The following is a 27895-nucleotide window of genomic DNA, read 5'->3' as shown; positions in this document are numbered from 1 at the left end:
AGTAAAAATATAAAAATTAGGTCTAACTATCTAATAAATGTCTCACCGTAAGTTGTTGAAACACCAATCAATAAATATTTTACACTCGTCTTCTACCCTTAATACTTCTGAGTTGAATTCTTTTAGAAATAAATTCCAGTTTTCGACATTGTCTTCACAAAATAAATCAAAATCAATCGAGTCAAATACTTTATAGAGAGATTTCACTCGATTTATCATAACATCTAGACCAATCATATCCTTAATAACCGATCTCAATTCCGGGCCCAAAATATTAAGGAACTGACTAATTTTCTAAACAGTTTACATAAACACAAATTATCAGTCAATAGAAATTACCAATTTGTTGTAAAAATTATAAATTTTCACACTAAAATATTGCTATAAATTCAAAAGGATCGACATATAATTAGTAAATGAGTGTTAAATTATGTGTATGAAATAACGGAGAGACTACACGGGATAAATAAAATAACTGTTGTTCAAATTACGAAACATGTACAGTTAACACTGTAGAATTATAAAAATAAAATATGAAAATACATATTGAAAGAAGGAAAAAAAAGTAAATATAAAAACGATCAAGAGAGATTTAATTTAGAAGTAGACCGGATAATAAAGTCATATTTGGGTTACATTAAGAAATACTGACGATTTGATATATTGTGTGGGAAAATAAGGTTAGTATAAGATAAGGTACAAAAGAATAAATATGAAAACTTACTCCAACTATTTCGTGAATATCATTTGCAACGCGTTTGACGTAGTTAGTTTTGTTAAACAATTTACATTTGTCGAATTCCCAACGGTGAAATCCTGACACTTCAATTGATTTCCTGCTTTCCAAATAACCAGTTGACCAGGCATCTATCATTTTAGTAGCGTTGAAAGACATTTCCGATACTTCCTTAACGTCTTTATTCCTGTATTATTATATTATGTTTCAGTAAAAGAAAAGATGGATTTTTAAAAATTAAACTTCATGATTGGAATTTGAAGTAAACGTTAGATGAAATTCACTTAAGGATATGAATATTAATTATTGTGTTTATATTATTTATTATTATATTAGAAACGTGTGTATATTGATGCCTTTGAAATGTACACACACGAGTATGATTTATGTTGTCTTACTTAAATATTGTTTTTAAATCTCCTAAATTCTGTCGGACAACCTCACAAAGACCGTTGGCGATTTGAATCAGTAACCTTAACATATTAATGTCTTTTCCAAAGTATGGAGATAACACCCATATTGTCCTCAAATCATCGAACCAAATGCGAATGATTTCTATAATGGTAATAAAATCTGCGGACGCGAATTCCTAAAAACATTATCGTTAATCAAATTCATTTTATCACATAATACAAATATACAACTAAGTACACATCAGACCAGAAAATATTAAATACATTATTTTAAATTCTATAAAAAGTTATGGGGAAAAAAGGGAACTTTGATATTTTGTTAAAAGTAATACGATCCAAAATGGTACTTCGCTTATAAACTTGTTTTTGATCATACAGTATTCGTAAGCGAACCCGGTTTTTCTATCTGAATCTGTTTTAGAACATTTAATAATTGTTTTAAGTGGTGTTAAATAAAACTGAGTGGACATCGCTTATTACAATTATTAAGAATACCATAAAAAAAGCTTCCTTTAGCTTTCGGTAGAAATCTTTAAAAAAAAAAATATTTTCGACACTTCAATTAAATCTTAAATGTTTTAAAACTAGAACTGCTTTTGAAAAAAAAATCTAATCACAACTCAGTAAATCGATTTCTATTATACCTCATAGTGTTCCATGATAAGCGATATGTATTTCAAATTATCTTTTGCTAAACTACAGACTCGAGTGAACTGTAATTTTCCAATTTTAAAAGCTTCCCAAGTATTTTTAATTGCCTCAACAGAATTCGAAGTTTTTTCAATGACTTCTAGAAATAATTTTGCATCTTCCGACTCTATTTCGTCCAATATGTATCGAACGGATTCTTCGCTTTCTTTCCAAAATGTAAATTCTTCTTGAATAGTGTCTCGTTCTCGAATCTATTATTGAAATATAATAATAATAACATTTAGCTAATTTCATTTGTTTCGATATGATATATTTTTAATACAATAATTTTATGCTAATAATTAAGAAATTTTTTTTTAAAGCGATTGCAAAGTTTATAGAATTAATATAAACGTATTATATAACGTCGTACGTTACTTAGTTTCTTTAGGGGCCATTCGATTGTAATTAACAGCTATTGTGTTAGGTACTGTATAATTTTAGTCCTTTAGAGTTAAATAAAATATACTCAATGATTTTTAATACCTCAAAAATATTGGAAAGAAGGCCTCTCATGTCAGTGTTCCAATTTTCCATAACGTCAACACACTGCAAAATCATGGCTGGAGTCTTTTCGAGTGTAACTGATACGTCATCAACGTTGTCTTTAGATAGTCCAGCTAAATGTTCTGTCACGCTTGACGATTGTTTTTTTAGCATACAGCTTAATGACCTTTGCGCAAAGAAAGAAAAATGTTTAACACAATATCGTTCATACGCATTATTATATTAGCAATATAGATCAAAAAGGCTAAACTTAAAACGGTAACTCTCCGTCGTCTTTTTTAATTACTTAACTTCTTAAAATTATTTTATTTTAAAAATAATTGTATGCTACTCAAATGTCTTTAAATATTTTATGCTTTTATTAAAGTAATAAGTTGAAATTGATGACCATCCAAACTCACCATTTAATTTTATTCAATAAATCTCTTAATTCTGTTAAAAAATGTTGTTTCAATGGTTCAAATGAACGTGGGTCGTCGGTGTTATGATTAGGTAAAGGCTGTAGCATGAATAATTCACTGAACGTAATTACTTTATCTAAATCAACAAAATTAGATCGTTGCTCGAAGTCCGCCGGGCGCTCATCTACAACTATATTATACGGGGCATAACTATTTAAGTTGTCATTGATGTATATATCTGTATTATAGTCTAAAAGACTTAAGCAAAGGTTATATATAATAAAGAATAAAATATTTTAAAGACTCTTAATCACATAAAAAAAAATTATAATGCACTAGCATTATTTTGCATATTTCTGTAACAATACTTCCGACCAACATAGTGTGATCAAATTAAATTACATTTTTGTACTGCTTGGTTGGATGGGCTGTGATGACCATCCCTTTGTCAGAAGTTCCAGGCTGATTGGGTCTCTTGTTTCGACTAAAAGGTAATTGGCCGATTATGGGCAAACAACCTCATTTTATACTTACAGCTGCGTCATATCGAAGTTATGACTGTCGTCATAACACATATTTTACGGATTTTAATAAAATTTTTTGTAATGGTCTTAAGACCCAGTTTATCAAATTGTTTAACATTTTTCAACACTTTTTTTTAACATTTCTATTGTCTATAATATTAAGTTCTTTGGAATTATTTACTTTTTTAAATAATTTTACTGATTGTATTTGCTATGTTTAGTACCCAATAAAAATATTCCGCGAAAGGGAGATTTGTGCAATTGTTTATACCTTACATGTTCAAAGAACCTAACCTCGATATTTCGTTTTGTCTGACCTACATAATATTAATCCCCGATTTTTCCTGTTAAATAGTGTAAATACGCGTAGGAAGTATATGACAAAGTGTATTACTCGTATTTTTTTTGAGGTGCAGATTATTTTTAAGTATTTTATTCTTTCTGTTTTATAGGTCTAAAAAGGCCAAATACCACATTTACTAACTTTTGTTAAACGAACATTTAAATTTTCTAAGAACACGTGCAAGCGACCAGAAAAGCTATACGATAAGTAGTGAACCTAAATCATTTTGGCCAAAAACGTTGGCCCTTTTAGACCCTCGGAACAGATATTTGTAAGGCGGTAAAATCGTTGAAAAAAAATAATAAACTAGAAAAAGTCACAAAATTAATTACGCATTTCGTAGTCGTGATGTGATTTAATCTCACGAGTAATTCTCACAAATGTAGACGGGACGCTGTTCGATCTTAACTTCAGAACTGTATTTTGCTCTGTGCGAGTAGTCCAGCAGTCATGTGAAAAAGGATCGATTAATAGTCTCTCGATCGACGGTATCCAAATGGTCTCGAGTTCTTTGGTCATTGACCGTATTAAAGAGCCTGATTTGTTTCCAACTAAAAACTTGCTTGGCATATAATAGTCGGCTTCTTCCGGTGCGTCGTAAACCGGGATAGCGGAAATGGTATTTTTTATGAAGTACAAATATGTAATATCTAATTTAGTGGTGATCGGTATGAGACCGAAATTAACGTGGATCTCTGGTAAGGTAATGGATTTTTCCTGGACGACCTAAATTTAGCCACAAATCACATTGGAATACCACTCGACAATATTATAATGATGATTGGCGTGTAAACCTACACGTTGTGTAAAATAGATGCACTTACTTTAACTCGTTTGTACATCTTTTCAGAATTTTTTTTCATTCCATCGCCGACTGACATCTGTATAGCTAAAAGTATCACATTAATCGATTCATTTGTTAATTGATAAGTAAAAAATGTATCATGTGTATTATTTGATTGCTAATAATAGTTGTGATTTATTAAATTAAAAAAAAAAATGTGTATAAAAAAATAAAACTATAGACAATGTTTTAAAGATTTTTCCCAGTAAAAATAAACCCCACAATGCATTAGTATATCATTTTTGCCTATATGCAACGCCGTCTGAGCCTCTGAGCTAGTTTTTGTGCTTATGTTTATACTATTTACACTTCCAAATTGAATAACTGCTTTAACACATATTAAAAAAAAATTACGGCGTTTGATTCAACTGTGCTTATTTATCATCATGGGAGCATAACAGGCCATGAAAGTTCAACTCTGCCATCATGAGATAGGTACTAGACGAATTCGCTATCAGGGAAGGGTCGTCAATCCGTCACCGGAAAGGGGTTGGCAGCTCCTTATCAACTAAAAGTCATTACACACATTACTACATTCTACGTCACTCGAAATACAAAGATTTGTCACAGTCGGTAAATGGTAATTCTTCATAGCGTTCATCCATGTATGCTGCCCATTTTCAGACGGTAAAAATTATAACTTAAAGAGAAATAATAATTACCAGTGTCCGGACTAGAGTAGCCATCCCTAGATTTGCCATCATCAGAATCTTTATCGGAATCGGTCGCTGGAGATTCAACACTCGCAATAGTGTCATCTGCTTGAGCATGTTTTTTCTTTTTCTTTTTATCTTGATGTTTTTTCTTACCTCGTTTCTCATCGAATTCCTTCATCGATTGTATTTCAAGCTCCGAAACTAAAATTAACAGATTAGCAACTAAAATGTTTGGTAAGTGTTAATTAAAGATGCACTTACGTTCTTCGTCTACTTCGATTTCTTCTTTAATTACTTTTTTAACGGTAGACGTATAAACATACAATGTATTCTTACACATATTTTCAACACTCGAAGGGCATTCCAAGTACTGAACGAACTGCCGTCGCAAAACCCCGTCATCCTTATTCAATTGTTCTTCCAACAAAATCATCGTTTCCTTTTCCGTACCGATTTGAAAAACATTGTTAATACATTTAACTAACCAAAATAGTCTGTAGTCCACTTTTTGTTCTATGTAATCCTTGAACGGCATCTTTTTTTTCTTCTCAAACTAATCTGTATATCCTTATATACTTCATACCATCGTTTTTTTTTAATTTTATTGAATATTTAACAAAATGTATTAGGTTTGATATAAAAAACAATCTATTACCTATTTTGTGTAGCATATAGTACTCTAATTTGTAGGTACTACCTTTTTAAGCAGTTAGTTCATTCTTTCCAACAATTCATATATGTTTGTATTCGTACTATTCGTAGTCTTATTGTTTTTTTTTCTAAATTTTAAAACTCGTTAGTTTTTAAGTAATCTTTAATTCTTTACAATTAAATTAGTTTTATGATAATAGATCATGAAGTTTATGAACATAATATATTTAACACAAAATCATCAATGAACGTTCTAGAATTGTAATCGATCTATATAAACTAATTTTTAATAAGAGTTAACTTTGACAACCTTAATAATTATTTTCTATTATATATAGTTCTAGTAAGCCATATTCAAATCGAAAAAACTATACAAATTAAGCTAATTTAATCATTGTAAAAATTTATGTCACATCTAAAAAAAATAGTTTCTACTCTCAGTAAACACGTGAATTGTTGACAAATCGTTTACACACTGTAGAACATATTCTATAATAATATTTTATACAGTTCCTCATAGAAGTCTTAGCGCTCTTGGCAACAAACAATGCACGTTATTGATTTTTATCATGTAAAAAATAAACGCACGTACACGTCAATGTTGCTGGTTGTTTGTTTATGTTCATTAAGCTCAGTAAACAAAAATGTACATCTACAAATAACGTTTCTATGTAAACCTTTCATAGAAATAAATATTTAAGTAAAAAAAAATGATTTTTCATTTAATCACTCGCAAGTATAGAAACTCATTACCATTCAATAAAAAACCTTATGTATTGTTAGGTATCAACGTCGTCAATTTTGTGAAGGGACAATAATTATAAATTAAACGATAAGGACACTTCGTCCAAGCGTCCCCGTGTAGTATTTTTTAACTAATTTTAGAGTATATTACACATTTTAACTAGGTAACCACAGAACACACATTTAATAAAACAAATTGGATGAAAATCGTGTGAAACTATTAGGTTTGCGAACCGTAATTAATAATTACGGCTAGATGAAGTTCTTAACTAATTATAATAAAAAACGATTCAAACCGTACAAACAATTCAGATAATACAATAATAAATTATGTAGTGTAAAAGCACTAGTAACAATTCAGCGTTTATAATAAATTATATTTGTATATCTAATGAATTCGAAAATTAATACTGCATTTACGTGAACATCTATCGAAAGCATAGATTTTAATAGTGTTTAAATATTCATTAGAGTGGATCAATCAAATTTTAACTTTTTTTATATTTTGGCCTTTCCCTCAATTTTATTTTATTTTAAAAAACGTAAGTATGCCTAATTTCAACTGAATTGAACGGCAAGAACATCGAATGTGCTTAGCCTTCAAAACACCAATCATAGTGCTCAACTAGCTAAATAACAAAAATATTAAAATCAGTGATGTAAATATAAAATTGTGTTGGATATAATTTTATTGCAACCTATATTATAGGTAAACAATTAATCAATTTAATTGATATATCAATTAAAATAAAAAATAATAATAATACATCAAAAATATGAAAATCTATTTTTATTTTAAAAGAAATTATAATTGAGAAATTCTATCTAATAATTTTTAATTAGCTCAAAGTACTAAACAGGAATTATGTACAAATACAAATCAATATCTAAAAGTTTAGTCATAATAAGATAAATACATTTTTTTTAAATGCAACTACAATCATAAAATATTATAATTTGTAACAATAATATAATGGTAACACAGTACAAAGAAATAGTATAGTAAAAATTAGTAAACAATCTAACAAATATATTATAATTTATAAGTTTAATGTTTATACATATATGTTAATATCACATTTAAAAAAAATTGAATTAGCTAACAAAACATACATTATCTAATTTTTTAGATTTAAGTTGACTCACTAATGGATGTAGTCTTATTGTAAATAAATAATAAATATCATAATTTCTTTTAATGGCTAATTATTATAATATTTTTGTTATTCAAGGCAAATTTGTAAATCAAAAAAGTATTGTCTATAATCATAACATAATTGTTATATTGTTCAATTAGCACTAAGTATATTAAACATATTTTAGGAATAAATAAATTATATATGAATCACATTTACTTTTTATTCAATAACTGAGCTTTCATTACTGCCAAGTCACTTGCATTCTGTTCTACGAGTTGTTCAAGACCTCTAACTCTTTGCAGTATAATTTCACACATGTCATGGCACGCCAGTGGATTTTGAGCTCTAGCAGTCAATTCGGCTAACTGAGTGTTCAAATGAGTTTGATGATGAAGCAATACAGTCATCTGAAATATGTATAATCATTATAATATTATGGCAAACATAATATCCAATAATCAATTTTAATATTCACTCAAAATAACATATACCTAATTGAACTAATTTATTACTTTATTATTTTTCATCTCTTATTCTATCAAAAATAATTATGAACTCTCTAACGGTTCACAACAGTTATAGTTATTAAACCTGAAACTTAAGTACTGCATAAGGTGTTAAAATCTGTGGCGTAATAAATAACTTATAATAATTTATTATTTCAAACAAACTTCCAACGTTTTTTATTTAAATAAACAAATAACAAATAATTATTTTAAAATAATGAGTTATTGCAGTAAATAAATTTGTATCTAAATAAGAAATATTTAAGAGTAAAAATGTAAAGTGTTTTAAATAGTTCTTTATTTGCTATTTTTAATTGTTCAAATAAAAATAAAAATTTGTTTACTATTTGAGTTTGTACTTATATACTTAGGTTTGATTTCAGTAAATAAAAATGTATTGCAAATAAAAAATGATTTGATGCTCTATAAAAAATTTACTTTAAATAACTCATTATTTTCAAATTATTATTAGTTACTTATTGTTTAAATAAAAAGTGTCCAGGTTTTCTATGGTGTTATTAAAATATATTTATTTTTCAGTATTGAAATTATTACTGAAAATTACATATTTTTAGTAAGGTGACAAAATCTTTCAAAATTAAAACAGGACTTTTCAACTTTTACAATAACAGACATTTTTTGTTCTAAAAAAATGATTTTAAAAAATTGTTACCTGACGAACAATAATTGCCAGTTTATCAACATCAGAATTTGAATCTAGCAAATCAGCAACATGTTGAACTTCTTTACCTAAACAACTTTTTAGTTCCTGATGCACTTCATCGTCGGTGAGTTGGTTTAAATAGACACGAAGAGCCAATCGCAATATTTTACACTGCAGTGCACACCTCTAAGGGAAAAAAAAAATATATATATATATTATTTTTTTGCAATCTCAGTCATACTAATTATTTTATTATGTTAATAATTAAAACCTAAACACATTTTGAATTACAAATCTACATCATCACATTTTATAGTAAAAATTGTATATTACCTGTTCGACCGAAAGTGATATAAACTGTTCTTCTGGCACAATATTGAAAGGACAACCAAGTACCTAAAATTAAAAGTGTAATGTCAGTTGTATAAAAGTTAAAATTAAAAGAAAAAATGTATGTTAGCTTACATTTAATCTAGCTCTTAAATTACATAAATCTTCATATTGTTTTAATAAAATCTGTAACAAAAATCAAGTACAATTTTAATTTATAAGAGTATATTAATTTTTACAAAATACACCTATATTGTTTTTTTTTTTTTTTTAATAAATCAAAAATTAATTTTTTACCCCTGGTAATAGTTCTGAAATTCAATTAAGTAACACAATATTATCATGACATCAGCTGAAGTAACAAACAATTTTGACTTGCCTTCGATGGAACCAACGTAATGTTTTCACTATTCATTATTTCGCAATCGGTAAAGGCAATAATATTTTGGGTACATGACGTATCGGCACTTTCCGAGGCCGCGCCCGAATCGACTTCTGAGCTCGCTTTACTAACGTCTTGACAAGGTTCAACTATTGACAATAAATCTTCTAAGTCTCTTTCAGGACTATATTCCTTGTCATATATTTTGCCAGAATCCGAATGCATTGTATCTGGTTTATTTTTGTTTATATCTAATTGTTGTACGTCTGTACTCATTGTAGACGATGAGCCCACTCTGAACATGATTTGGGATTCGTCATCCGATTGAATTGAACTTTTATTTTTCACTGAACAAATTTGTTCAACGGAATCTTTTTTGTTGGCCATACCTGAATAGCTGAAACACGATATTGAATATTGTAATTTTAGTTTAAATAATCTAAAATTGAATCTTACAATTTGTTCCGTTAACAAAATAAACAATTATTTTTGTTTCTAGGGAGCCAGTGGCCAATTTACACATATTTTTTTAACTGTACTTTAAATGACATACACATTATGTATCTCAAACTTTAGCCTAAATTCTTCATACATACTTTGTCTACAGATTTTAATTTATATCTAGCTGACATTAATAGGGGTCATAGTTGAAAAATCCCTTCATTTGTCAGTTGCCCCTTAAAAAAATCAGGAAAATCTTTAAAAAATTAACAGAGTATTCAAGTTTAAATTGTCTCAGTTTCAGGTGAGTGATATTATTTATTTTTTTATTTAATACCCATCAGGGCTCCAGTACAAAACATAATAATAAATGTTTATCATTCATATTTGATTATACACAAAAAAAAGGGACATGTTTATACTTAAAGTGAAATAAATCACAGTTTATTAAATTGTTGCATTCATGCGAGGCGCGATCAATGGGGTTGTTACAAACCATAAGAGGTGCAGTGAGTTTTTATTGAAAAGGTTGGAATAGAACGAAATAGGTATTGAGGGTCATGAAATTGAATTTGTTCTAGTAACTCAGGACAAAGATATGGTTCCATTTAAAAGTTTAGTCATAAGTTGGATGTCATTAAGTCACCGTCTGGAGTTCAGACATTCAAGGTTAAGGCTCTCCTGAATATACTTTAGCGGTGTAAACAGATGAGGGGGAACTGTATCGAGTAATTTGCTGTCATTTGTATCCAAAATAGCGTAAGAATCGTCTTTGAACTCGCTCAAGGGCTTCAATTAAACCTACTTGCGAGGGGTTCCATAGTGTGGAACAATACTTAAGTTGACCTGACGGTTGCGACATATAACATTTTGAGACATAGGTCATGCTTAAACTCTTTAGAGTTCCTAATCAGAAAGCCAAGATTTCTTAAGACTTTAGCACAAGATTGTTCTATATGTGAAGAAAACATGAGGTTAGATTGAAATATGACCCATATATCTTTGATCTCGTTAACTTCAATGATTACCAGAAATGAAATAATCAAAATGTAATTTTGTTTTAGAACGGTAAAACGACATTTTAACACATTTAGGTGTGTTTAACTTTAAACTATTGTTATAACACCAGGCACTAATCCTATTATAATTAAATCTATAAAATAAATGTATAAAGTAAAGCATTCATAATATCATTGATATTACATAATCTATAAAGAATAACATTTCTAAATATTATTATTAGAACATTATAAATAAGAAATATTTAAAATATTACATTTCCAATACAATAACACTTAAATAGGTACTTGAATATGTTTAAAGTAATAATGATTTATATTAATTTACTTACTTTTCACTTCCGTTGACCACACTTGAAGGAGGCGATTCAATTAGAGCTCCGTCCCGTGTAAATACAAAGGATTGTTGTCCAATTATCAATCGTCTAGACATCTCTGGTGATTTGTCACCGCCCTGACTATCGAGCCATTTCCGGTTGTCAGGTGTTAAAACACTACCCGGCGTACATCTGTGTAATGATAATAAAAAAACATTACAACCGTGCAACTACAATTTACAAATTAATTTATACGGTAAACATGTGTATAAATTAAACTATTTATCATTCGTAAATAATAATACGATGAAGTTAAGTATTATTTAGTGTCTTAAGATAAACTTTCACAATGTTGTTCGAAAAAGATGAAAATATATATTTTTAATTAATTTAATACTTGCTATCATTTATAGCTATAATAGGCAAATCAAAGCATAAAAGTTAAAGAAAACTTCTCTTACTAGAGCTACATTTTTATCTTAAAATCTTAGTTTTGACTTAACCCCTTTTTGAAAACTCCAGAACTATTTTTACTAAACTATTTTCATAATTAAACTATAACAGATTTCATAACTTAAAAAGTGAAACAATAAAGTGACAGCAATTCAGTGACCAACAATCAATGTCAGATTACTTAGCTTGATCAATGCTGTTAATAGAAACTTAATGGGTTGTGAATAAATGCTGATTAACATAAACTGCTTAAAAGTTTTGACTATATTAGCTAATAATTAGAATAATCATTTATCATTAAGCTTAACGGACCTTTCAAGGGATGTCTGGGATGGGTGGTCAGTTCGTCGCCGAAGAGGGGGATGGCGGCTCCTTTTCACTGGACGATTGCTCGCCCAGTAAACGGAGCACCCGTTACCGAGTGTCGAACTGGCAAAATTGATCGCTAACACACACTGCAGCCTAACCCACTCGGCCATTCTTCCGCTTACATTCTAATTAGAATAATAGCATCAGCATATCTCTGTGGTTTAATCTGATCTACACCTGTTATTGTGTTGATCACCTGTTATTTTATTTTAGTTTACTATTATTACTTACTCACAATCTATTATCCTTTTCATTCCATTTTCAACTAACTTCACCCTTAAAAATGTATTTTCTTTCAATTTAAAATTATAAATATCCAATTATTATTTTAATGTATCTTAATTTAATTAAAAAATAAATTAACAAATATATTTTTAAAATGTTTTTTTCATCACAATTATTAATTTGACAAAACATACAACATGTAATTTAAACAATTTAGTTTTAAATACGAATATATATATATATGCATACCTGATTTTTGTTAGAATATTATGAGCTGCTTTACTAAAACGATTTGGAATTGGTTTTTCATTGTTCTCTACTATTTGCAAAGAGTTATTAGTTGCCGATGAGACTATAACTCTAGGAGATACTTTTGGTGAAAGTACTTCGCGTTCGTGTTCTCTGAGTTTTTCCATTATTTTCGCTACTATTATTGAAGGGTTTGCATGAGGTGGCCCTAAAATTATAGGTAATGATTATTCAATGTTTGAACAAAAAATATTTACAGTTAAATTAATTTAAAAAATAAATTGACAAATTCTCTAAACCAAATCAGGGTATAATTAAAACAATTTGTATTTAATAATAATAAAAAAATAAAAATGTATTTATAAAAAAATTTAAATTGTATATTAAATAGAATTAATAAGTGAAATATACAAATAAATTTGCTTTTTAATAAAACATTTTTTAGAATAATTTTCAATTTGAATTAAAACATTTTTTATTCGAATAAAAAAAAAGAAATTATTATTAAAATAAAAACAAAAATGAAATAATAAAGTCAAATACATTTTTATTAAAATAACAGGTTATTAATAAATAATTTAAAATTTGAAATAGTAAATAAAAATGTATTTGGAATACAAATTTATTGGTAAATAACAATTAATTTAAAATAATTATTTATTTAAATAAAAAAATACCCAGGTTTGCTTTAAACTGGCTTTTAAATAATTGGATTCACATTTACTAAAAAGTAAAAAATAAACAATACAAGAAAAAAGAATAATTATAACAAGCGTAATAAATTATTATGTAAATATAATACAAATTCAAACCAAATTAAAATGCTCTAAATCTATTATTACGCGGAAAAAGGACTTTGAAGGTAGATATAATTTCCAAAATTATTGAAATAATTTATGATTTTTAAAATAATTAAAATGATGTACCATTTAATTAGGTAAGTTAGGATTTGTAGAATACAAATTTAAAATTATTGCAATTTATATAAATATAAGCATTGCTCATGATATTGGCACTATTGATAATTCTGCAGAAATCTTTTACACATTTTTTTTAACTCACAAAACAATAGTAACTACATTTTACATCAAACTACAACATTTCATAGCATGCATGAAAACTAAATACACATACAAAATATTTAACTATTATAAATTAGCAAACATCAAATTTGATACAACAGCTCGATGAACTTACATTGTATAACTGTTCATTGTATCACCTGTGAGTTGATATATTCATAATGTACCTGATTTAAACACTTTTCATAGTCTAGATACTACCAAAGATATAAAAATAATTACAATATTCCTTAAAATAACTTGGATAATACTATAATTTATATTGTGAGTAGAAAAACCAACATACCTGTCAATCCACGATAACCCCATAACCCCGACTCATACATATAAATAAGTTCTTGTTGATGTCGAATATAATCTTCGACTGAGACCCCTTTTAATTGAGATGGTTGAAGAAATCTTTGCGGTACACGCCCATATTCACCATAATTTGTTGAATCGACTCCACCACCAAATCCGAGGCCGAGTAAAATATCTTCAGGATCCGGTTTACGAGCGTTTAATAATTTTGAATCAAAACTAGAAGTATGGCTATCGGCTTCTGACGGTGCATGAACTACGTTACTAAGAATTAATATTTACAAAAGAAGGTCAGTATTAGCTATGAACAACTTTTTTTATACAAACAAATGATTTTATTTTTTTAATAGATTACCTTTCTGTTGTAACAGTAACAATTGGAATCGTTGTAATTCTAGATAAATAGCCGGCTATGAAAATAAAACACAATTGACGATGATATTAACATTAATAGAAAGATCAATCGTATATTATGTCTTCCCAAAGACTTGATTTTAAGTACATGATTATTTTTTTGTTAATACAAGATACAAAACAAAAAAAAAATGATTTTTAAAACTAAAATAATAACTTGAATTTTAATTTATTGAAGAAAAAAAAATTCCAAGAGAAGACAATTTCAGTTTCTATTTTTTTAAGTGCTAAGTAAATATTTTTTTTTTATATTTTTAGGAAAATTACACTAAGAAGCAACAGTTAATAAATTAGTTAATGATAAATTTACACAATTTACAAACATTTAAGGAGGAGCCTAGTTTGAAAATCTTTTTTGAACAATAAAAAAACTCTATTTTCCTCGTAATATATCTTATTCATGCCTAATTTTTTTCATATTCAAAAACGGTTTTTAAACTTTACCTAAAAAATGTTGTAAGTAAAAAAAATTGCTTTTTTTAAATTTTTCACTCAAAAGTTGAATGTTATTATTACTTCAAAATAAAGAAAATTCATTCATAGAATATTTAAATGGAAAAAAATTCTCAAATTTTAAATCCTTTTTTAAGCTGTATGTTCCCCTTAATTAAAAAGGAAGTCAATATTTTAAAATTATATTTCTTTTTTTAGTAAGTAAATCTTTTGATCAAACATTTAACTTCTGTAATCTATACATACATTTACAAATGTTAAATATCTGACTGGAAGATTTTACGTGCTGAGTAAGAATTTAGGTTTAAATGTTTAAAATTAAAATTGGTTGCCAAATTAATGCAGACCAAACAAGTTTAGGAATAAGAATTTGTATAGGAATTATCAGGAGAAAATCTGTCAGCTACTAATTAGCAATATTGGGCAATCGTAACTACCACTGTATTTCACTTATTTACATATTTTACTCCCGCTTTTTTTTAAAACATTGTTATGTATTGTTTAATAATCAATTTTTATCAATAAGACAAGTAATCAATTTCAAAATGTCACCTTCTGCGCCTAATGTAAGATTATCGGCTTCCAAACTTGTGTATGTTGAAAAAATATCTACGTGGTCAAAATCATCCCTAAAACAGTTCAACGAAAACCATTGTTATGAAATCCATAATATTAGACTTACAAATTTATGTGAAAATTAATACTTCTGGGGTTCTATAACAGTTGTAGGTAACGAATCAACCCATTCTTGTATAGTTACAGGACTTTTATTCCGTGGAGTGCTGGAATACGGTTGTTTAAGTTGTCCATTTCCATTTGTTTCTTCATTTTGTACAACAGCAGAAGTGTTTTCTTCCAGAGTTTCTATTTTAACTACTGGTACTTTTTCCATATGGTCAGCCATTGTATTAAGATGTTCATAACTTCATTACAATATAATATGTTATGTTTATTACAAAATCATCTAAAAATATAAATTCAATAAGTTAAATAATAATAACATTATTAATTAGGATCTCAGGAATATAATGAACAATTTTAAATTGCATTTACTTTAATGTAAACAACCCAGGCTTACCCCCTGCCTTACCAAGCTTATCTACCATCAAATTGTTAGCTTTGATGCAAAGCTAAGAAGGTGAAATGATGTTTCGTATATGATGTTAAAAATGAAAAAAAAATGTTAATTTCATAAACCTTAACTTTTAGCCGTTATGAAATTTTAAAATTGAAAACTTTTTCTAGCATTTCCAGAACTTACTTTAAATAATTGTTTAGGTTTTGTATAGGATTATAGAAATTTGTTTTGTTATCTTTAAAACTATTGAATATAAACTAAGAAGTATTATTAAGGTTATTAATATTTTCCTAATAAAATGTACAAAATTGGTGTAAGCAAAAACGTAGTTGAGTTAGTTGTAACTTTAATACTCTCATAAATATTACATTAATACCTGGTAGTTTTATCCCTGGTTTTATTTTTATGTTTAGTTAGTTTTAGAGAAATATAATATACTTGTATATTTTATCTTGTATCACTTTATTTAGTTAATAAGCAAGTAAGAAAAAAAAATTTAAGTTATACAAAACCTAATCAATGTCTACTCGCAGTTGGGATGAATTGAAAATATAATTAAACTAACTTCAAATTTTAATAACTATAGCATTTAATAAGTAATTAAGGTATAATTAGTTTTTAATACATTTTTACTTACAACATTGAAAAATAAGTGCATTATGTTTCGAAATATTAAAAACGACCTCAATCGCTTTCGCAAGATTTCTTAGAAAAAAAACGTAATTATAATTAAATTCACTAGGTGGAACACTTATAACACAATAATAAAATAATATGATTTACAATATATAATATTAATTAATAATTGAAAAATGTATAGCAAAAATTTAAATATTTAAAATAATAATTTTCTCTTTTTCTTGGGACTATGTATTATCACTTACTATTTAATATGTAGTTTCTTATCGTAATTATTGATAACACAACAATAAATAACTACTTACAACAACCAACAGCCACGAATGCTCCAATAATTTGTCCAAAAACATGTTTTCCGTTTCAACATTAGTTTTCAAGAACACAAAGTACATCTTACTCTGCTCTTCATAATTAAATATTTGTTTATTTTTAGAATGTATTTAAATTTGTTTTATCTATTTAGGTTATTCTAGCTTATAGCAAGGACTATATTATTATGTATTATTTGTTTAAATGGTCTCCACTACTTTTATATTTTATCATAATATTATTTTTCATTCAAGTTTTTTTTTCAAAATCAACCGCTTATAATTATTTTACCACAGGCCATCTGTTGTTATCATTGCTGAATACAGGTTTATTAAACCAGTTGTCTACAAAAAAATTAGGCCGTGACCTAAATTTCATTATTTTGTTCACAAAATGGGTGTCTATTATAGTTACATTGAAGTCTCCTTTTTTTAAGTGTATCATGTCAATAAAAATGTAATTTTGAAGTTCGATAACTAATAATTGTTTACTGGCACTTATGATTACTAACCTACTAGCCACTGTTAGTGGCCTACTAGGTTATATATCACACCAATATATTATATAATAATATGCCATTAATACGTCGACTGCGCTAACTCATGTAGGTACTTAAATTTAAAATACAAACAATTGTGCATTCATTTCGAATTTGTGTAGAATATTCTTCGGAGTAACTGCTTCAAAGTACTATCGACATACATTGAAAAATTGAAAAATATCAAAAACCGCTTCCCGTAGATGGGTAGACAGTAGACACTTATTTCTCTTTTATCGGCAAACTTTAAGAGGGCGTCGCACCAGTGATTTTCAGTGGTAAAAACATGTTCAAACAGACTGAAAATAACTCGCTTAATTTTGGTTTTAGAGTAAAAGCACCCATTATAAAATTAAAAGAAAACAATATTACGGAGGGCAAGACGGTGCGTTTTTTTTTTTAAATTAATTTTTTGGAAAGTTACAGTCATTTAAAAATGTTAAAATAGTCGTTATTTCTAAACTATGTATTGAGCGTTATTCTTAGAATAATGAGATTTTTGGGCTTTTGAGAGTTGAATATGATACTCAAGCCAGCCAACATTTTAAGGACATTATTGTCAATGTGTGGAAATCTACGCATCGAAGCGTTTATTTAAAAGTGATTTTATAAATATCACTTTCAGTTAAAATGATTTCTGTAAACTTGTGATCTCCCACTCCCCATTCCCCAATATACTCTGTTTCCACTAAACTGACCAAAATGTATTTTGATAATAATCATGTTCTATTAATTTAATAAAAACTCGTTAGCTTTTAATGTAAAGATCCAGTACCTAAAGTAATACATTGGTCATTGAAATTCATCTAATTAAAATTTGATTGATAATATATTTTTAAAATTATTTTTCATATAATATTGCCATCTAGACATCTTAAATTAGGAAATATGATCTAGTTTTTTTTAGTTCGGGTTTTTACGTTGTTAATGTACAACAACTAAAAACTAATGCAGAATCTAAAACGTTAATGATTTGTGTAAAATTGTAACTGCCCAGCTTTGATTAATTATTGTACACATACTAAAGTACATATTAAAGTTTTAATTATTGAACTTTTTATTATTTTTTTATTAGGTACAGCTAATTTTTTAAACCGGGGGTTAGGTATAATGTATATTATATGTTACATTAGTTGTCTATGAATTTGTCTGGTACTATAATTAGACACAGCTAAAATTGTACAATCGAATATTTTGAACAAACTGAACGACTCTAACATGCATTGAATTATTGAGCTAATATTTCAATTGGTTTGAGTTATAAATTGTACTGTTACATCCATTCAGTTTTTTCTTATTCAACAAATAAACTCATCACATTCTAATTCCGATATGTTTGTCGAGCTACATCTACACACAGTGAATTGGAGTTTATTTGTTACGCTCTAGTGATTTTTCACAATTCACGCAGAGCTTTACACAATAAAACCAACGCATTAATATCCTGTGTCAAATTATACATAGGTACACACTTCTATGCCTACATTTATTTACAGCAAAATATATTGTAACCTATGGCCAGTATGTGTCCATGCACGAACACTATTAGTTACAACACCAATGTACGAACACGATGCAGATTAATAATACACTGTCTACACAGTATACCAACAAGCAACATACCTACTATAATACAAATATCTGACAAATCAAAGTTAATTTAGCAGAGTTAAACAATTTATATTCATTAGTCTTTAGTTAAAAGTTTCAACCACAATTTCAATAGTAAGTTATCCGTAATGAATTATATTACATATACCTATAATATACTAGTCAGGCGTAATAAAACCTTTAAAAGTGTATTTAACCAATTTAGTTCGTGTACATTATTGTGTCTACATTAGACTGACGATCGAATCCATTATAATTCATTATCGAAAAGATGTATCTTTGTCTTATTTTTAAATAGGCAATTATTAGTCAATATTTGTAAATCGTACACCCAATATTTAATGAAAATTTACCTTTGTTTATAGGACTTTTTATTGTAAAAGATGTTTAAAAAAACATGCTGACTTCGCAAGTTAATTTGTCAACTACAAAAAACGGCGCACAGGATAGAACAATTTTTAAACAAACATTTAAATTCGCTAGAACTATTTACAAGCAAAAAATTACACCGGACGGATTTTTGATACGAGACTGCGGTTGTGTCATGAGATTCTTACCAAGTCCGGATTATAATTTAAGTACCTAAATAAATAAACAATTGCAAAAGTATTTTATGAAGTCTATAACGCAGTAAAATTATTTGTTTAAAAATTAGATAAGACTAAATCGCATTCAACAAACGTCAAAATCTTGAAGAATATCAGGTATTTACAAATTGGATTATCTACTTTAATTTATGATATAAAACAATATAAACTGGAAATTCTTCAGAAAGAAACAAATTCATCAAAAATATGTTATATCTACTGTTTTTTTATAAAGGTGTGATGTATTGAATGCTAATTATAATGTAGGTATTTCCCGACAAAGTTAGTTACACTCTGTATGGCCTAAAAGTTATAGGGGCTAATTTCGTTACTGTCCATTAAAGAAATACAAAAAACGTATATACCTCATTCTATGGGATATCTTGAAAAATTATCACGTAAATTGAGGGGTACGTCATTTTTTACTAAAATAATATTTTTATCCATGTAGTGTTGTGTAGTTTGAGTATCACAACTACTATAAGTTTCGAAAAATAACTAAAAATTTGTTTAAATATTTTATGTATTAACGATTATTGTAGTTGCAAATTCATATCAAAAACTGTAGGTTGAATTAGCACAACAGATGGACAGTAAACAACATTAAAAAAATATCATGAGCCCTTTCCATTTGAAAAGGTGCACGTTTTTAATATGATGTTTTATGGCTATGGGTCAGCTCAAAACTTGCCTACACTTTTTAGTAAAACCAAAATCTGACCCATTGTTATTTTATTTCTATCTGATATATTCCGTTCTCGTATTGATCATTAACTAATTATTCACTTCTGCTGTTCGTAGATTTCTTCCTCAACATTTGTATCATATGAAATAATTCAAGTTTTTAAAATATAAGTTAAATTTTATTGAACAGTTGTATACAAATATCTTTTTACTCGATTTACCTATGTATCAAACAGTAATTTATTTATGTTATTTTAGAAATCCTGGTAAAAGTAAAGAACAAACTAGAATTTTGGACAGAAAAGACATGAAAAAACCACATAGTATCCAGCAGGCATCATCGTAAGACAATTAGAATACTTTAAAAAAATGTTGTATGTATTTTTTAAATCAAATATTGTACGATTCATAAAGAGTTATTAAAAAAAGTAGTTTCCGTCTTTCAATTTTATAAATTATAATTTTTATCAATATAAATAATAATAAATATTGCTGATTATTGAATATATTATTAACAGTTGTATAGTTTAATTGAATACAATGTATATTTAGATTTCAATCGACTTTTTGGATGGAACCTAGAGCAGTTCCAGTAAAATATACATCCACTGTAAATATATGTCTTGATTCACCAATAAAACGTTTTATGGAGAGAATTGATTTACAGGTTGGTAATATAATGAGAACCCACTAGAACAGTGGAGAACATGTAATATATACATAGTTATTAGTTTTACGTTCTGTGTTATTGATAGCGAATATTGTTACAGTATAACTAAAACCAATTTGTGTTCTATATTATAGATGAAGTTAGTACCTTGTCAATATGTGGAACAAGTTGGATCCATAGCACGTTTTAAGACCTCAATCGAAACACAAATCAATTCTGAATGCACAATCCAATTAGATTCTAACTAAAGGAGAAAAATATACATAATTAACATATATTTTTATTTATTAACATTAATAAACATGAACAATAATTAGTGTTTTATTTGGAACTTATGTTTTGGTATCTTATAGAATCATTTAATAATAAAAGAAATGTAATATATAATAAAATGTAAATAAATAACAATACACACAAAAAAGAAAAACATGTACAGTTTAAAATACTAAAAATGACAATAATTTCAATCTAAATTCTCGAATATATTAAATTTAATTATTTTGTTTACAAGAAATACCTAAGTGACAGAGTAATAATATAAAATGAAAAATGCAAATTATTAATTATTATAAAAAATTATTGGTTATCTTTTGAATTTATAACAGTTTTACCACCTGTATCACATGGTATACTTGGTATTTGCCATCCTTGAATGGATATTTCCTGTTAAAAAAAACATAATTCATAGTAAATAATCATCAATAATAATAAATACAACACTGTTAAATTCTAAAATGATTGCTATTCTAATATTTAACATTATATTTACTTATTTATATTTACACCAGACAGTTAAATTACATAAAAATGCAGCTAATGATTTTGTAGTATTTATTTAATTCTATCATTGTGGAAAATCCCATTAATTAAAACTATTATTATTATGTACTATATAGAGTTTGCATACACTATACATTATTATAATTTTATGAAAATGTTTATTTTATAATTACTAAACTGAATAACAGATGGATAACTTTAAACACCTGGGTGTTAATATAAACGCTAACAATAATATGCATAATGATATAAATCTCATAATAACGACAGCAAATTGAGGTTATTTTGCCATGAATAGGATGTTAAAGTAGACCTTGGTAATATAGTGGTAAGTATCCCCACATATCACACGAGAGACTGAGGTTCGATTTTCGGCCAGTGAGACTTTTTTGACAGATCGCAAGTCAAATTAAAAAAAAAAAAGAAGGAAAATAATAAAATGAATAAATTAACACAACTTTTGGTCCATGGTACTAGACATTCTCCACTAACACGAGAATAATAATAAAAAATAATAAAATGTATACTTGGTTCAAAATAGGAAGCAATCTGGCGGCTATCTGAAGGCCACGTAAAATACCAGTTTTCAGGTAACCCCTGAAGTCGCTTCTTATTTTGAACAGAGTATAGATTGTTGTGACATGAGAGGGTGTGGGACGAAAAAGGCCGAAGCGTGCTTCCATGGGCGAGATAAAAGCCTAATCAAACAGACTTGGCAGCCGCCGGTCAGTCCGTCCGGGCAGATTGACTTTGCCCCCTGGTCGCATAGGTGGGGCGAGGTTCATGCTCTAGTTATTGCATTAGGAAGTGGATGGTAACGGATTAAAATCACAAAAATCCAAAATAAAACTCTATACTACTAACCTTCGTTCTATCGCCATATATGGATGCGAAACATGGTCAACGACAAAGGGTGCCAAAGGAAAACTGTTGAGGTTCCAGAGAAAGATTCTGATAAAAATCTATAGACCTATACGAACCCCAGATAATGGGGAATATGGGCGGAGAAAAAACTCAGAAATTGGAAGCCTATTCAACAGACCAAACATTCAAAATTTCCATACATAGCAGGCCAAGCATAATTTGATCAATAACGTTTTAATCAATAAACCATCTAGAAAGAGATCAAGACAGCGCTCGATGGACCGTTCAAAGAATGGTCTAATAAGGATTGATGAAACAGCAATAATAGAAGACACAGATCACAGAAATTGTTGGAGAGACTTAGTGGAAGCTGCAAAACGCTTTCAAGGCATGTTAAGATAAAAAAGAAAATTCAATGGCATTTATACCATTTTTTAAGTTAAAAATAACTTTGGAGCATACAATTTTTTTCAGTTAACAAAATAAACACTTTTCACATAATTGAATATATCCTTCAAAGCTACTTTAAACTTATGAACATGTCGTTATTTAAGAGAATGTTATACCCCCCATTTTTTGGTGTAAAAATGTGACTACGCAGAATGCATTTTACTCAGACCATGATGGTTTTAGAGAAAAAACACTCAGAATGAAAATGAAACAAAACAACATTTTGAAGTCAATCACGTATCCTTTTTCAGAATATTTCTTAGAAAAAAAATTTATCACTGTTTTAAATATTAAAAAAAAGTAAATTTTTTAACATCAAGTCTTAAGTTAAATAATGAACATATTTAAAAAAGGATTGTCTTTAAAATGTTATCAGCTTTCGAATTCATGATGGACCGAGTAGAATGCATTCTACGTAACTATGATTTAATATGAAATAACTATTAAAATCGCCATCAAGAATGCTGTTGGTCCGAAAAATAAATTAACTATAAAAAAAAAAGTTAAGTAATGAGTTAATAATTATATATTACATGTTACAGTTCATGTTTTAAATTAAGATTTTGGAAAAAATTGCCTAAATTAACTCCTTTATAAATAGGAGTAATACAGTATAGTATAACGTCCTCTTAAACAATTTAAATTAAAAGATTAAACGATTATATGCTATTTGATATTTATAATAAAATTAATCAAGGCATTGGAGGTTTTACATTAAGGTTGTTTTTACTGTTTTTGCCGTATTGGTTGAACATATGGTTTTAGTTAAATGCATGCCTGTATTGCTAAAATTCTCAGGTGATAATCCCAGAAAACATCTGGAAGTTTTGAGAAGCTTACATTTTTAATGGTTAAACTAAATAGTTTAAATAGTACATACATTTAATAGTGCTTTGCAAATAATTTCAGGAAAATCTGTTAGATTTTACCGTAATTTGATGCTTTTGTTTTATATTTTGGTGTAATTTTATTCTACTAAATAGTATTATTTATTTTATATAATTTGAAATTTATTTTCGTACAAACAATTATTATAAAAAAATTATAAATAACATTCATTATTTATTAATAAATAAATTACTTTTGTGTATTGTATGTTATAGCATCAAATTCTTTTACTTTTTATTCATATTAAAAATAGAATGTCATGTTCTAACCAAAACCAATAGGCTAGTCTAAATGTGGTACCCATCGTACTTCAAATTTAATGGATACTCTCAGCCAAGTACTATAAATAATATTATGTTGCTCTGTAGAGTACCTGTATTTCATTTAAATGTGGCCGTTCACAATCCTTTGACCTTGTTGATGATTGGTCAGGATTATTTCCAGAAGAAGCCATATTTTCCAATGACATAGTGGAACAAGTTTCTAATGACTGTAATGAAACTGTTTCGGCAGAGTGAATATCCCAAGAATCAGCATCAGTACACGATGAACTAGTACGTGTCCGTTCTGCTACAACCTACATAATAAAATGTATTTGACATTTTATGATAAAGAAAAATAAAATGAAAGAAATCATACTTGGGGGGTCCAGTCAGTAATGTTGGAAGATGAAGGATTAAAATCGAAAATACTAGCTGACAATTTTAGATTTTCTTGATCGCAATCTTCACTTATAGTATAAACTTCTCGAAGTGCAGCGAACTGATCCATAAAATTCTCCTATACAAAAAATTTGAGTTTTAATGTAGAATTTAGAAATAAATAATAATTAATGAAGGAAATTATATTAAACTAAGTAGTGTGCATTGTAATGTGTAAACAATGTACTACTTTACTTATTATTGCTGTAACGGTCACATTTTTCAACACCTAAATAATTATATAGTAAATAGAAGACCAGGGTATTTTTCAACACATTTTTATTATAAAAAATTTCAAATAATTACAGAAGATAAAACTAAAAACTTAAATTTAAAAAAAAGAAGAAGAAAATAAATAATCATTTACAGTTAAAGTAAAATAAAAATGTACATTAATTTTCTGGGCAATTGCTCACAATAATATATAATTCAATTATTTGTTAAAATAAAAAAAAAATATTTTCTGCTAAATTAATTAGGTAGTTTTAACTTAATTTAATTAAAATTTTAGTTACCTTAAAATCAGACATTTCCTTTTTAAACTTTAAGGTATCTTCGACGATTCTTATATTTCTCCTTTTTAAGTCTTCTAATAATGCTAACTGCTCACACATTTGATGCATTCCCTGTATTTAATCAATATTTGTGATATTAATTATAAATAACGCAATTAGCAAATAATTCTAAAAACCCAATGACCTAAGCTACTGTAGATTATAAGAAAAAATGTTTTTATTTAAAATGTCCAAGCTTACTTCACATATAATTAATGCAGAATCCCAAGTATCAGATACTAGTGTTCCATTCATATACTGTTCAAACTCTTCAGTATTCATACTCAAAAGTTCAGCACTTATCTTTTCAATAAATGATACAGCACAACACTAAAATACATTTTTAAAAATTCTTCATACAGAACATAGATAGGGAATATACAAGTAATACTTAGATATTTCATTATTACTATTAACTTAAATATTCATAGAAAATAATTACTTTATTTATTTTAAGAAATATACTTTTTTTTTTTTTAATAAATTAATACAATAATATCGATTACCAAGTTAGTGAAGTAGTATCCTGCTTCACCAGACATTAACCTTGACGCGTTACAAAATCTAGTTACATAGTGTAAATTTGATTTAAGCCGAACAGGATTAGCTTTAAGGACTACAAATATGAGTACAGGCAAAAAGTCGTCAGCAGACGCTGGCCCCTTGACTCCGTTATCACCACCTTGTAAAACACCATATATATGACGACAACATCGAACAACACATGCTAGTTTGTCTTGTGGTGCTGTAGCCGAATCCATATCTAATAGCTCTGCAATTGCTTTATAAACCAATTCAATAATTTGAGCATTAGTTTTGTCAATATCGCAATCTAGATGTTTTGCATTAACCCAACTGAGCTGACGAATTCTAAAATCAAATTATTTAAAACTAATATTATTTGATTGTTAAAACAATCATTTAATAAAATATTATAACAAAATATATTTTTATTATTCTATATTCAAATTAAGTCTTCTTTTAAAAATGTTTATACATTTATCTATTAACACCGATGTGAAGTAAAAAAGTTATTGTTTATTCAATGATATGTTTTCATATTATATAATTTTATATATATATATATATATATAAATAGCCGTACTACTTCCAAACTTGTGTAGATGTGGAGTGTTATTTACATATTATAAAACTACCTAGTGTGAAAAACCAAAATACCAACACTTTTTTAGGCATAGTTAACTCATGGTTAAGACTTATACATACAATAAAGCACAGCATTTGCCTAGACTTAAAATTTTTTTTCTCAGCTTTAAAGAACAATGCAAATTGTGCAAATAATTTGACACTTTACTCCTTAACAAATTTGACAAGTTCGAAAACTGTAAAAATGAATGTGCATACCGTTTTTGAATTGCTAAATCTTCTTCTTCGTCTGCCAAAGTCATACAAAATAAAAATTTATACAATTTTATCATAGAATATTTTTCAGCGTAATCTAATATTTGTTCCATTTTTTCATGATTTAACTCTAAAAACATAACATACAACTAAGTTATAACTGTGAAATAGCTTTAATTATAAAATTTAGAACAAATTAATAATTAAAATTACCATCATACGAATGATTATTATTTAACATATCCAATACACTTTGGTAAAAATGTTGAGTAATTTCAGATTGAATATCAACAGTACTTTTTAAATGGTTCATTACCATCATATTACAAAAATTACCTATCATCTTTTTTAAATCATTACGTAAACTCTTGGGTTCAGACAGTATTTCCAAATATTCTGTATCTACTTGTTCCAATTTTTTTGTTATAATAGGATCGTTATCCTTTTTTAACTTCTCAGAAATATCGTCTATTAAAAAAATTGGTTAGTCAAATTTAACATAATATGTTCAATCAATTAAAGTGTGTTTAAATATAAATCAAAATTATAAAATAGTTTTTTATATATAAAATCATAATTAAAACTGTATCAGATAATATATTTTTGAATTATAATAAAAACTGTACAAACCTTTTGATTTAATAGTATTGAACATTTTCAAATAAGAAAGTTTAGGTTTTTTTTCAATTAAAGAAGTTTTCTTAAAATCTTGTTTGGAGTTTAAATGTACCGTCTTGTTGGGAGTTACTTTCCTGTAAAATTAAATACAATATTACTTGTACAAATGGAATGTTATCATATCCTATGTATTGTAACACATTTATATTTTTTCTAAAGAGTGTTAAACCCCATTTGTAAAGGTACATATTATTTGCTCTCAAAACTAAATTGTTCAGAAAATAAGGTGGGAACTGATGTCTTTGTATATTTTCTTCTAATGTGTACATACTTTGGAGAAGCATTCATTCGTTTTTGTTTTTGCATATCTTTGAAACATTTCGAACAAAATCCATCCCATTGTGGATTTCCGTAATAATCACAATTCGCTTTTTGGCATTTTAATTCTGCTTCTCCAATGCGAAAACTACCTTTTTTAAAAGGTAACATCTTGATAACGTCTTATAATTCTTTAAAATGAATGCGTTTTTATAATATTCAAATAAAAATTACCTATTACAAATATATTTTAATATTTAAAATAGAAATTAAGACTAGATATAATACATAGTAATGTAAATACTGAATCACAATTCGCAAATCGCAATTGAGTTGATAAACATAATGTTGTGGTTTTTGATAATAAAAATTATCTACAAATTCCCCTACTA

General features: G+C 27.4%; 5 protein-coding genes across 10 annotated transcripts in view; 1 reads left to right on the top strand and 4 right to left on the bottom strand.

The window, feature by feature from the left end:
* LOC126841228 (dynein axonemal heavy chain 10-like) overlaps positions 1–2830 on the bottom strand; it is a 30522-nt gene extending 27692 nt beyond the window's left edge. The window contains exons 1-6 of the mRNA XM_050577565.1: positions 2748–2830; positions 2326–2512; positions 1794–2051; positions 1135–1325; positions 725–923; positions 47–294 (exon numbers count right to left, since the gene is read on the bottom strand). Of these exons, the coding sequence (XP_050433522.1) occupies positions 47–294; positions 725–923; positions 1135–1325; positions 1794–2051; positions 2326–2499 (1070 nt within the window). The 5' untranslated portion in view covers positions 2500–2512; positions 2748–2830. The remainder of the gene's footprint in view (positions 1–46; positions 295–724; positions 924–1134; positions 1326–1793; positions 2052–2325; positions 2513–2747) is intronic.
* On the bottom strand, positions 2744–5547 carry LOC126840904 (uncharacterized). The gene is made up of 5 exons (XM_050576909.1): positions 5376–5547; positions 5121–5315; positions 4439–4503; positions 3947–4340; positions 2744–2937 (listed from the first exon to the last, which is right to left on the bottom strand). The coding sequence occupies exons 1-5, from the start codon at positions 5545–5547 to the stop codon at positions 2744–2746; spliced, it is 1020 nt and encodes a 339-aa protein (XP_050432866.1).
* Positions 5548–7617: 2070 nt separating this feature from the next.
* Positions 7618–17096, bottom strand: LOC126841531 (uncharacterized). Of its 3 annotated transcripts, none has more exons than XM_050578085.1 (13): positions 16875–17096; positions 15557–15816; positions 15405–15481; positions 14341–14395; positions 13972–14249; positions 12604–12811; positions 12361–12405; positions 11323–11499; positions 9528–9927; positions 9284–9334; positions 9152–9214; positions 8828–9004; positions 7618–8055 (listed from the first exon to the last, which is right to left on the bottom strand). In XM_050578085.1, exons 2-13 carry the CDS (start codon positions 15754–15756, stop codon positions 7861–7863), a joined length of 1926 nt encoding a protein of 641 aa, XP_050434042.1. In that variant the 5' UTR covers positions 15757–15816; positions 16875–17096; the 3' UTR covers positions 7618–7860. The 3 variants fall into 3 exon arrangements, with proteins under 3 accessions (XP_050434042.1, XP_050434053.1, XP_050434061.1); XM_050578096.1 differs by lacking the exon at positions 16875–17096 and adding an exon at positions 16568–16754; XM_050578104.1 differs by lacking the exon at positions 12361–12405 and having other exon boundaries at positions 7622–8055; positions 16875–17091.
* Positions 16888–21309, top strand: LOC126841557 (uncharacterized). Of its 3 annotated transcripts, XM_050578141.1 has the most exons (7): positions 16888–16955; positions 18913–19141; positions 19393–19605; positions 19683–19731; positions 20557–20640; positions 20851–20965; positions 21103–21307. In XM_050578141.1, the coding sequence occupies exons 3-7, from the start codon at positions 19425–19427 to the stop codon at positions 21214–21216; spliced, it is 543 nt and encodes a 180-aa protein (XP_050434098.1). In that variant the 5' UTR covers positions 16888–16955; positions 18913–19141; positions 19393–19424; the 3' UTR covers positions 21217–21307. The 3 variants fall into 3 exon arrangements, with proteins under 3 accessions (XP_050434098.1, XP_050434106.1, XP_050434088.1); XM_050578149.1 differs by lacking the exons at positions 16888–16955; positions 18913–19141 and adding an exon at positions 17251–17482 and having other exon boundaries at positions 21103–21309; XM_050578131.1 differs by lacking the exon at positions 16888–16955 and having other exon boundaries at positions 18716–19141.
* A 10-nt stretch (positions 21310–21319) lies between these two features.
* On the bottom strand, positions 21320–27809 carry LOC126841542 (rab5 GDP/GTP exchange factor). Of its 2 annotated transcripts, none has more exons than XM_050578113.1 (10): positions 27517–27809; positions 27198–27319; positions 26781–27035; positions 26571–26697; positions 25712–26075; positions 25407–25535; positions 25167–25277; positions 24590–24730; positions 24324–24527; positions 21320–21631 (listed from the first exon to the last, which is right to left on the bottom strand). In XM_050578113.1, the coding sequence occupies exons 1-10, from the start codon at positions 27672–27674 to the stop codon at positions 21545–21547; spliced, it is 1698 nt and encodes a 565-aa protein (XP_050434070.1). In that variant the 5' UTR covers positions 27675–27809; the 3' UTR covers positions 21320–21544. The 2 variants fall into 2 exon arrangements, with proteins under 2 accessions (XP_050434070.1, XP_050434080.1); XM_050578123.1 differs by having other exon boundaries at positions 26904–27035.
* Positions 27810–27895: the final 86 nt, after the last annotated feature.

The sequence above is a fragment of the Adelges cooleyi genome, unplaced genomic scaffold (genome assembly GCF_023614345.1).
Source record: "Adelges cooleyi isolate 19-005CV unplaced genomic scaffold, UGA_ACOO_1.1 ACOO_flye_CR_arks_rails_tigmint_CR_PRNA_108, whole genome shotgun sequence".
Classification (NCBI taxonomy): Eukaryota; Metazoa; Arthropoda; class Insecta; order Hemiptera; family Adelgidae; genus Adelges; species Adelges cooleyi.
The sequence above is the reverse complement of the archived record's forward strand: the minus strand, read 5'-3'. Positions and strand labels throughout refer to the sequence as shown.

What these genes read in the sequence shown, in the direction of transcription:
- LOC126840904 (XM_050576909.1), bottom strand. Translation starts at nt 5,547, where the DNA reads ATGATTTTGTTGGAAGAACAATTGAATAAGGATGACGGGGTTTTGCGA. An exon ending in AATCGAAGTAGACGAAGAAC is followed by an intron (nt 5,316 to 5,375) that starts GTAAGTGCATCT and finishes TGTTAATTTTAG; the next exon opens with TTTCGGAGCTTGAAATACAA. An exon ending in AGATGTACAAACGAGTTAAA is followed by an intron (nt 4,341 to 4,438) that starts GTAAGTGCATCT and finishes GGCTAAATTTAG; the next exon opens with GTCGTCCAGGAAAAATCCAT.
- LOC126841531 (XM_050578085.1), bottom strand. Translation starts at nt 15,756, where the DNA reads ATGGCTGACCATATGGAAAAAGTACCAGTAGTTAAAATAGAAACTCTG. An exon ending in GTTACTGTTACAACAGAAAG is followed by an intron (nt 14,250 to 14,340) that starts GTAATCTATTAA and finishes ATTAATTCTTAG; the next exon opens with TAACGTAGTTCATGCACCGT. An exon ending in TGGCAATTATTGTTCGTCAG is followed by an intron (nt 8,056 to 8,827) that starts GTAACAATTTTT and finishes TACATATTTCAG; the next exon opens with ATGACTGTATTGCTTCATCA.
- LOC126841557 (XM_050578149.1), top strand. Translation starts at nt 19,425, where the DNA reads ATGCTGACTTCGCAAGTTAATTTGTCAACTACAAAAAACGGCGCACAG. An exon ending in AAGTCCGGATTATAATTTAA is followed by an intron (nt 19,606 to 19,682) that starts GTACCTAAATAA and finishes TTTAAAAATTAG; the next exon opens with ATAAGACTAAATCGCATTCA. An exon ending in TGGAGAGAATTGATTTACAG is followed by an intron (nt 20,966 to 21,102) that starts GTTGGTAATATA and finishes TCTATATTATAG; the next exon opens with ATGAAGTTAGTACCTTGTCA.
- LOC126841542 (XM_050578113.1), bottom strand. Translation starts at nt 27,674, where the DNA reads ATGTTACCTTTTAAAAAAGGTAGTTTTCGCATTGGAGAAGCAGAATTA. An exon ending in GATTTAGCAATTCAAAAACG is followed by an intron (nt 26,076 to 26,570) that starts GTATGCACATTC and finishes ATTTGATTTTAG; the next exon opens with AATTCGTCAGCTCAGTTGGG. An exon ending in AGGAAATGTCTGATTTTAAG is followed by an intron (nt 24,731 to 25,166) that starts GTAACTAAAATT and finishes TTTTTTGTATAG; the next exon opens with GAGAATTTTATGGATCAGTT.